At 37.9% G+C, this 10098-nt stretch overlaps 1 protein-coding gene across 1 annotated transcript; it reads left to right on the top strand.

Moving 5' to 3' along the window:
- Nucleotides 1–817: 817 nt before the first annotated feature.
- Nucleotides 818–8926, top strand: LOC111238592 (receptor-interacting serine/threonine-protein kinase 3-like). The gene is made up of 13 exons (XM_022768166.1): nucleotides 818–958; nucleotides 2464–2626; nucleotides 2712–2880; nucleotides 3567–3722; nucleotides 3891–4039; nucleotides 4433–4482; nucleotides 5164–5325; nucleotides 5861–5943; nucleotides 6069–6132; nucleotides 6606–6670; nucleotides 7365–7419; nucleotides 7555–7760; nucleotides 8530–8926. The coding sequence occupies exons 1-13, from the start codon at nucleotides 892–894 to the stop codon at nucleotides 8755–8757; spliced, it is 1617 nt and encodes a 538-aa protein (XP_022623887.1). The 5' UTR covers nucleotides 818–891; the 3' UTR covers nucleotides 8758–8926.
- The last annotated feature ends 1172 nt before the right edge of the window (nucleotides 8927–10098 follow it).

The raw sequence follows: 10098 nt of genomic DNA, 5'->3' as shown, positions 1-10098 counted from the left end.
ACAATTGAAATTTATCTATACATTCAGTATCTTTAGTCTCTGTAGTTAAGTTTTTATTAACAATCCTTATGACAATACAATTAATCACAGTTTAACTGTGACACAGTGCAGACAGGGCCTTCAAGGCTTTGCCCCGTTGATGATCCAGCCTTGATGTTAGTCAGTGGTTTTTGTAAACCTTCCATTTCCTGTTAGTCATTTTAGGACTCTGCCCTCTGCTGGTGAAATATGAAATAATCTTTCAAATCTGCTGTAGACTGTTCTTTTGTTAAACATTAGAATCATTTTACCCAGAAAAAGCTTGTGTCTGTGACGTGAGATTCAAAAACACTTCATTGCGTATTGTGGCCCTGATTTAAATCCCACTGGGCAAATAATCAAAACAAGGGCATAATCAATAACCTTAAAGGTTAACTTAATCATGAAATAAATTAAAAAAAAAATTATTATTCAGAGCCTCTTTTCTTTTCAAATGCGAGTTTGGGACTAAATAAAGCTTCTATACATCTGATTATCAGCTTTGTCATAACAGCAGGTATTTAAAGTGTCACAGCTATCTCAACTAACACCCTCACTCAACCTCTCCTGAATGGAGGCATTAAAATAAAGATGACTACACAAATTAAATCTTATCGCCAAAAACCCAGCAAAATACACACACACACTCAACCATTAAATCAGACGAGGAATAGTTTTAAATAAAAAAAATATATACAAAAAAAATGCTGTTGTCATGGTTGTCACTCACGCACTTGCCTGTTAGCCGAGCAGCACAGAAGCAGAAGTAAAAGTGAAATTTATGGGATGGATCTGGGCTGCACGGTTTCACTTCTGCTTTTGCCTGTTTAGATGGAACAAGAGCTGGTGCTACTGCGAGTAGAAAGTCACTGAATGATCAGGAGGGTTTTTACTCCGTCGACATGTTTGAATAATGAGGAAGAAGATTATATCCCTACAGGTGAGTGGTTCCCCTGCTTTTGAAAAATCACCTTGCTATTCTTATGAGTGTTTTTTAGTGTCTGTGCTATTTATTTGATCCGGAAATTGTTGTACTTTGTGGTACTTTCTACCTTTAATGTTATGTTGTTATTCATATGTCACGCTTCAGTGATTTAGACATTATCGTTTGAGCTTTAAAACCAAGATGGGAAGTGTTTAGTGTTCAGGGGGGTCTAGAAAAAGCAGGTAGCTTATTATTTAATGTTACACAGTGCAATACAACAACACAAACATAGTAAGAGTTGGATCAAGACAGTCTGGAAAAAGAAAACTTCTAAAAAACTAGAGTTAACTATCATGGCAGGACTGTTGTAGTTTACAGGTGTTTTTATCATTTTGTCCACTCTCCGGGGCTTTCTGAAAAAACGTGGTTTCCTGCAGTCTCTGTAGGTGTATCTGTCGATGTAGTTGGTTGTAGGAGCTACAGAATGTGCTCCTGTGTGAAATATGAAAACTTTGTGCATTTAAAACTGGGGAAAATAATAAATAAAGTAGAAGGGAAAAACTAAAGCTCCTCTGAAGACGTGTGTCCTTTTTTGTTTTTGACAAGTTAAGAGTCAGAACAGAAGAAGAAGAAATAATGGCATAACCTGCTTTCATCAACTGTGGCTCCTTTTTTTTTATTGTTCTTTTATTATTTTCTTAATTTATTGTTGGACTGATACTGTTTTCACCTTGAGAATCTGTTTGTGTGTCACCAGACAAAATGTGATCAAAGAGACACCCTCTGTAACGGGAACTACCACAGAGGTGTTTTTGAGTTTTGAGTAGCCTACTTACCAGGCGTTTTTACAGACTACATCTGTCTGTCTGTCTGTCTGTCTGTCTCTGTCTGTGGACACAATACAGTCACAACCGTGTAAGGTACAGTCATACAACTTTACAGGTGTGTTGCTGATATCATAATAAAGGCAAAGTTTTGATATTGGGTGTGGTCTGACTCATGATTACTCATGGGTTAGATTGCCAACATTGACGGGGGCATAGATCAAGATGGTCTCTGGTTTACTTCCTGAAATGTGGCGAACAAATACAAAGAGCTACATGACACTTTTGATGGGTAGATGAGTCGAAGGAAGGATTTTTAAATCCAAATGTGAAGAGAAAAGACGATGACACTCAGTGTTATATGTTATTTAAGTCACTTATCAAGCCAAAATGTCCAGTTTTATAAGTAAATCTATTGGTTGCAAAGCAAACAATATGAAGGTATCACCACAGACTCTGACATTTTCATAGACAGTTCAAGATTATTGTCATCAGTACAGGAACCACAGGAATCTAGACAGCCTTTAATTTCTTATACTAAGATCAACTTACTTTAAAAAAAAGTAAAAAGTAAAATATATATAAAGATATATAAATAGTTGCACCAAAGAAAATCAATACATGTCTATATACATTGGTACATGATCTGATACAGTTACCTTAAACGTCATCACCTTGAATAATCTCCTCCTCCAGTGAATATGGCACTGTCCAGCTATTCAGCTTCAGTGTTGATTGGAGAGTCCAGCCTCGGGGGCTGGAAGGTGATTGGCTCCGGGGGGTTTGGACAAATCTACAAAGCCAGGCATCATCGGTTGTGCTGCGATGTGGCCATTAAGCTCCTTCATCACGATGACGGGTGAGTAGTTTACAAAGATCTTCTGTTTGCTGCAATCAAAAGAAGAGGGGATTACTGACAGCACAAACACAATACACACTCACAGGAGCAGTTCATCTTTGCTGCGTGAGGTGGACATGATGAATCGAGGAAGAAACCCACATGTTATTCAGGTCCTCGGGGTCTTCCAGGGGCGACTGCCCAACGCTGGACCGACGGCACACCTCGGCCTGGTCATGGAGTTCATGGAGAGAGGGTCGCTGGCCTCCCTACAGGTAACCTACATGGTTGATCCGCTACTTTGGTCCAGGCTGAAATATCTCAACAACTATTGGATGGATTGACATGAAACGTTGTAGTGACCTTTATGTTCCCCAGAGGATGAATCCTGCTGATTTAAGCGACCCCTCGTCTTTTCCTCTATCGCCACCATGACATTAATGTTTGTTTTTTTAAAAGTAAAATGTCTGACAGGTATTGCATAGATTGCCATGAACTTTGGTACAAATGTTCATGGTCCCAAGAGGATGAATCCAGATATTGATGATTTTGATTATCATCTGAGTTTTTATCTAGCACCAGCTGCAAGTAAAAAACTTAAAATACTGTAATATCTCCACATCTACTTAATGGTTTGACACAAATTTTGGTAGACATTCATGGTCCCATGAGTGTGAATCCCCTCATTTGTTTGAGGTTGACATTTTTGCTTTTTAGTAAAATGTCTCAAAAACTACTGGATAGATTGACATGAGATTTGGAACATGCACTCATGACCCCAATAGGGTGAATTATAATCACTTTAGCTTTTCATCTACCACCATCATCAACTGAAAATACAGCTATAAAGTCTATAAATACAAAAACTAATACTTAAAACTGGCTTTTATGAATTTAATATATATAATATATAGTAGAAAGAGAGTGTGCAACTCACTGCTGTTCTCTTGTTCCCTAACAGGAAACCTTATGTGGAGCTCCACCATGGCCGCTGGTCTTCAGACTGGCTCACCAAGTGGCTCTGGGTATAAACTTCCTCCACAGCCTCTCCCCTGCCCTGCTCCACCTGGACCTGAAGCCCAGCAACGTGCTGCTGGACTTCCATCTCGAGGCAAAGGTGAGTCCGTGGCTTTCAAGAGAAGGCCAGGTCTTTGTAAAATACCATTGCTGTTGAAATAGTCTGCCATTTTTTTGTTGTCACTGACCCTTCTGCTATCCAACTTTTCAGCAAGCACTTCCTTCCTCTCTGTGCTGATTTTCTTCTCTGTTCCTCCTTTCTCTCCAGCTTACAGATTTTGGCCTTGCAAGGTTTTACAACAGTGTCTCCCGAGCTTCGAAGAAGGACAGCGAAGAGGAAGGAGGGACGATCAGCTACATGCCACCAGAGGCTTTTGACATATCCTACAGCCCTACACGAGCCTCTGACATCTACAGGTACAAGAGCATCGAACTTGTCACATACGAAGTAATAGCACCACCTAATTTTAGAGTGACAGGTTTTACTCTGGGGAATATACAAAAAGGATGTAGCACGTTTTTTTCACAAGGGTGATCTAACTTTTGAGTGTCACTGAGTGTTGCTTTTTATCTTTGTAGAAATTAAAGCTAAAGCATAAACTTTCTACACTATAAACACTTGTTAAACACAGGTTCAGTCTTGGCAGCAGCAGTATAGTAAGGGAAATTAGTTCCAAGCATTTACTGCATCATTCAAATTTCCAGGTAGTTAGGTAACTTCCTCATGTGACAAACTGCACAGAAACGCTTAACGCTGATTGTTGATTGTTGTGATACAATGGTGTGTCATCCTCTCTGCCTCTCTTTCAGCTATGGTATACTGCTGTGGTCCATTGTCACAGGGAAGCAACCATACGCAAGTAAGTGACAGTTAGGTCTCTTTAAACTGCCTATCCGTCATTGTCTGACACCTTCTGTCTTGCTCTTTGTTTTTCTTATTTGAGTCGTAAGTTATTTTTTGCACGATGACGCACGGTGCAAGAATGGCAGGAATTCACATGTGCAACCACACCTACTCTTTCTTTTCTTGGCTCTTAACAGAAGAGAGAATAACCAAAATAAATTTTGTCCAGTTTTAAATTATATTAGGCTGAGTCTGAGCCAGTGTTGCCATCAACTCCGCCCCTCCTGCGCATCACTCCTGGCTGTTACTTTAAAGCTAGCATGTGTAGGATTATAATATAAATATTTTGATAATTGATTAATTAAGTAAAAAAAAAACAGCTTCAAAGTAGAGAATTTTTTTAGATAAAATAAAAATAAAAATACAATCCTGCCAAATGTTCATCAGCTAGTCAGTAAATTTGTCTACCTGCCATTTGGTGCTGGGCATTGGGTTTATCAGTGTGTTTGTTGTACACTTTATTATCTAATCCATTGTTAATATAAAGATATTGATGAGTGCAGCTTTAATGTAAATATAAAGAAGTACTGGAAAATAAGCATCAGTGAAAAGTCTTAAAATATTTTTGGGTACATTTTCAAAAAGGACATAATGTCGCAAACTTCTAATACCCTTTTTAATCTTTCCTTGAATGCAGATGCAATGTCCAGCATCGTGCGGTTTCGCATCCCCCAGGGAGACCGTCCATCGCTGGAAGAGATCAGGAGCCAGGCTGCAGGGCGTGCAGGGTTGACAGGGTTGATGGAGCTCATGATTAAATGCTGGGAGGCAAGACCCACCCAAAGGCCCTCCTCATGTGGTAGGAAAACTACCTTGTTTAACGTGAATATCACCCTGCTGGAATAGTTAAACATAGACTGGAATTCACGACATTCTCTGCTCATGTTGTTTTAACCATCGACTTTACGTCTTTGTTCTTGTACCACCACGACTTTGTCATCAGTTTTTTAAGTGAAATTTTTTGAATGGATTGTGACCAAATTTTGGAAAATGTATGTCCCCATTATGATGAATTATAATGACTTTTGTCTTGCTTTCATTTTTCATCTAGCACCATCATCTGGTCAGAATTTTTATTTGTCCAATCAGAGTTTCCGTAATTACCAGTTCCCTACTTATAAATAGCGTTCACGTCAAACATCCAAGGTGTAATTTTGAGTGGGAAAGTCAAAGGCTTCTGAAAACATTTGGCGCTAAAAAGTACGGAAATGCCGCTAAAATCTTACAGACACAGTTATATATCGACCAAAGACTGAAATGATCCAGAAAACTACTAAACTTTTAATACTTTGTGCCTCAACAATAAATCTTTATGCTCTTTATGTTATTGGCAGAGTGTACAACTGTAACAGAGGACCTGTACAAGATGCACAAACATGGAATTAATGATGCTGTCCATGAAGTGCTGAAGAAGCTGGTAAGTATCAAATCTCTCCACAAAAAACACATGACGCTGAAAGGCTGTAAAATTTTGACATGACACAGCAAATCACTATTTTTATTGTGAACTCACGCTGCCTGATTCACTGTTCCTCTTTCCAGGACGAAGGAGAAGAAGAAAGAATGATTGAGCAGGTTCAAGGAGTTCATATCACTCAGGCTTCAGGTTTGTTTTCTTATTAAACTTTTGAATATGATTTTTTTTTCATGACTTTTCTTCATGCTTGTTCTCTTTCTTACCTGGGAGTTAAATGAAAAATCGCCAGGTCTGACCAGGTTTAGCTTCATATTTAGCATACAGACAAGAAAGTGGTATAAATCTGCTCATCTAACTCTGCAAGTATTAGATCATTTCTAACAATTCCTAACTGTCATCTAACTCTTGGTGCTTGGAGTTTGTAATATTTTGGTATAAACATCTGGATAACATAAAGAAAAGTCCACTTATTAGCTTTTCCGCAAGTACATCTAATGCTAGGACAATGTCAACGCTCCTCATAAGGTAGTGATAGGATTTGGTCAAAACTCTTTTTGACTAAAATATGACTGAGTCTGTTAAAACCAGGATTAAGATTGCTGAAACCTGAAATCTCATTTTAACAGCAACAGTTTTCACATTTCACGTTGTTCAATTTGCAGCAGATCCTGGAGTTGAAGCTGTGAACATCTGTGATAATGTGCCGACAGGACGTCCACCAGTTCAGGTGACTACATTGTTCGGGCTCTTTCTAGCACAGAGTGGATGAAACATTCTTCTTTTTTACAAATATGAATGTCAACTGACTCACACTGTGCTCTGTGTGATTTTTTTTTTCTTATGCCACAAATTGGTCAATACTGTGGTGTTTCTGCACATGCAGAGGCCGCATGTTTTTTTGCAGTCTCAGGGAAATGTTACATGCATCACTTCCTGTTGTACTCGGGGAATTTACATAGCAAATGTAAAAACCTTGCTTAAAATATGTAGTTTGGATCAAGGTCAATCGGTGATCCCATATGCAAATGTAATATATGTACATATATTGAATTGCAATATATGAAATATATGTACATATAAAATAAAAATGCAAATGCATATATGTAAAAATTTGTACTGTATATGAAACCTATTAGAAATTGGAACAATTTCATATATTGACATATATGTCTAGCCCATATAACCTACAACTAAAACCCATTAAAACCTTTAATTCTTAATTAGAGCCTATTTAAACACTTTAGGAGAGTCAACTATCTTGTCAATAATTATAGTCTCTATTCCTAATCAGTTTAAAGAATTTCAATTTCCATCATCTTTATCTTAGAGGTTAAAACCCACTCCCCAGCAGGAGGCATCATATCGGCTAGGCCACTGGTACAACCACTAACAAACAGAACTTCTACTTGTTTTTATTGCAGGAAATGGCTGGCGGTTGGACTGCAAATCAAAGAGACAAAGCATCGACAGTCAGAGGTAAACGGGAAGTTGGTGTTGAAGCTACACGGAAACTCCACCACAAAGAGGGGGAGAGAAACTTTTAGTGTATGTTTCAGACGAAGAAATCGTCCACGATGGCTTGTGTTTTAACATAAGTGTGTTCCCTTTCAGACCAGCCTGCACCTCAACATACAAATGTGTGCCATGTTGACCAGGCCCGCTCATCAAGAGACTATGATAAAATGAAAGTGTCCTCCGTATGTCCCATTGGTTCATCAACACCGCCTCCTTCGACTAAGAGGTCACCTCCAAGCAGAGCAGCAGACAATCCCCAGACGGCTTTTAGGCGAGGCATCTCTTCACAGTACCAATACCAGGTGGGTTTTTTTTTTATTCGTCTCACTGCATTAACAATCTAATATATTAATGTAGGAATGTATAAGTAGGGAGAAAATAATAAGAAATTGGCTGAAAAGGAAACAAAATTCTGCTGCAGGATGTTCAGTTGCTGGTAGACGAGGTACGTCAAAGAAATCCTATAATAATAAGAATATAGCGCCACAGTGACAGGTTCAGACAATGAAGGTGCTTAGACATTGATTGCAAATGAAATCAATGCAAGGAAAAAGAAAAAGAAAAGAAAACGTGGTACAACACATCCCATCAAATGCTTAAATGCAAACAATAGGGTCCTGATGTTTGAAAAGTATAAAATTTGGTCACAATCTCCTGTTCGTCTTCTGTTCCTCAGTTACAGTGTCGAATAATGGCCAGTAAAGTGTTTCTGCAGAAAATTATGATGTCATAGCTAAGTTGACCTTTGACCTTAAGGATATGAAATTCACCATTTTATCCTTCTAAACATTTGTGTTAAATTTTGCCATAATTAGCGTATGGATTCTTGAGTTATGGCCAAAGATGAGGTCACAGCGACGTTGACCTTTGACCTTTGGCCACTAAATTCGAATGAGTTTATCCTTGGGTCCAAGTGGATGTTTGTGCCCTTCAGGCATTTCTGAATTATGATCTTCACAAGAATGTGACGGACAGATAGTTTAGGACACATTTTTAGTGCTATGTTCTAGTGTTGGACTCTTTTACACAGAAAAACAACTTTGAACTCTTTTATTATTTTTGTATCTGCAGCGTCAGTTTTCCAGCCCCGTCCCTTTCCCCTGCGATCCTCCCTTGGCACGTCAAGTCTACATAACCCTCAGCAACGTAACTGGATTTCAGAGCGGCAACAACAATACCATGCACATCTACGACGCAGACCCGTTTGAGAGGAGAAGGCACCCAACGGCACCATCTAGTGTCAACCTCCCGCCACCACATCCAGGAAGCTGGAAGGACAAGGCAGGAGGAGTTGGCTGAGCTCTCGTGGAGCGTTTGGATTTAAAATTCTCTAACTTACTTTTACAGTTCTCCATAATTGGTTTTATCTTAATCTTTAATTTAATATTTTCTGTGTTTGCTTTAAATCTGAACAGGATTCAGATAGCGTTTTAGTTGCATGCAGGCTTTTAAAATTATATATATATATATATATTTTTTTTTTTTTTTAAATTTCATCAGACTTTATTTATTCTGCTTCTTCTGTTTGAAATTTTTAAACCAAAGAGCAAAACCTCACACCTCCTTTTTACCCTCTCAGCAGTATAAATATGAGCCAAGCCTGATCATATGGTTTTGCTTTTTCACCAGCTACAGTCGACAAATTTCCAAACCATTGTTTTGATACAGGCCTTTTGAATATTTAATGGGATCATCAAAATATGTGTAAAGCTATATAAATGTATATATGCTGTGTGTGTTTTTGGAAAGTTTTTTTTTAAACTTGCATTAATTTTGTTTCCTTGATACGTCGTTACATACTCGTGGGGTGGAGCAACAATGTCCAAACATTGAATTTTTATATATATTTTTCAAGTATTTTTTTGTTGTATGTATTTTATAATGAATTTTCTAAGACACAAGACGAAATGATGCTGCCATAAAAACTTGGCATGTTGGATTTGAATACTTCACGCATGATGTAACTTCAATGAAGTTTCCAGTATACAAAAAAAAGCTTTATCTTAAAAGGACAGGTCTGGTGTTACGCTATAGTTTTCCTATTGTCACATTTTCACCAGACTTGTCTTTTAACTCTGATGGTACTGAAGTGCACATAAAAGAGAAACATTAAGAACATGGTGATTGTAGTAGTTGAAGAAAAGTACGGTTTATATTATTCTGATAACTTAATAAATTCTACATTTGTACTCAAATGTTGTTGTGGTTATTATATTTGTATTACACTTTGTTTTGTTTTGTAGCGCACTTGTAAAATCAGTGTCATGGCCTTATTTATTATATATATATATATATATATGTATTTTCATATAGAATATCAAACCCACCCCTTATCCTAAAGATTTTACTACAGTCCTCAAATTCTTATGTCAAATTTTTTATTTTGGTGACATGTTTAGCACCATGTGGTTTGTGCTCTGTAAAGTACCTTTCCTGGTGTTGTCTGTTGATGAACCTACAGTGTCAGTAGGTGGCACTACTGTTTTCCTGTTCAGCTGTGGTGTTTACCTTACATCTACCCGTGTCTTCTATTTACTCCAATCAAATCACTTTGAGTTCACCGGGGAACCTTTTCCCACAACAAAAAAATATTTTAAAAGACAGCAAATGCAAATAATGAACTAGACACAGGCTAAATTA

The sequence above is a fragment of the Seriola dumerili genome, unplaced genomic scaffold (genome assembly GCF_002260705.1).
Source record: "Seriola dumerili isolate Sdu_G_001 unplaced genomic scaffold, Sdu_1.0 BDQW01001435.1, whole genome shotgun sequence".
Classification (NCBI taxonomy): Eukaryota; Metazoa; Chordata; class Actinopteri; order Carangiformes; family Carangidae; genus Seriola; species Seriola dumerili.
The sequence above is the reverse complement of the archived record's forward strand: the minus strand, read 5'-3'. Positions and strand labels throughout refer to the sequence as shown.

What these genes read in the sequence shown, in the direction of transcription:
- LOC111238592 (XM_022768166.1), top strand. Translation starts at nt 892, where the DNA reads ATGATCAGGAGGGTTTTTACTCCGTCGACATGTTTGAATAATGAGGAA. An exon ending in CTCCTTCATCACGATGACGG is followed by an intron (nt 2,627 to 2,711) that starts GTGAGTAGTTTA and finishes ACACACTCACAG; the next exon opens with GAGCAGTTCATCTTTGCTGC. An exon ending in GGTCGCTGGCCTCCCTACAG is followed by an intron (nt 2,881 to 3,566) that starts GTAACCTACATG and finishes GTTCCCTAACAG; the next exon opens with GAAACCTTATGTGGAGCTCC.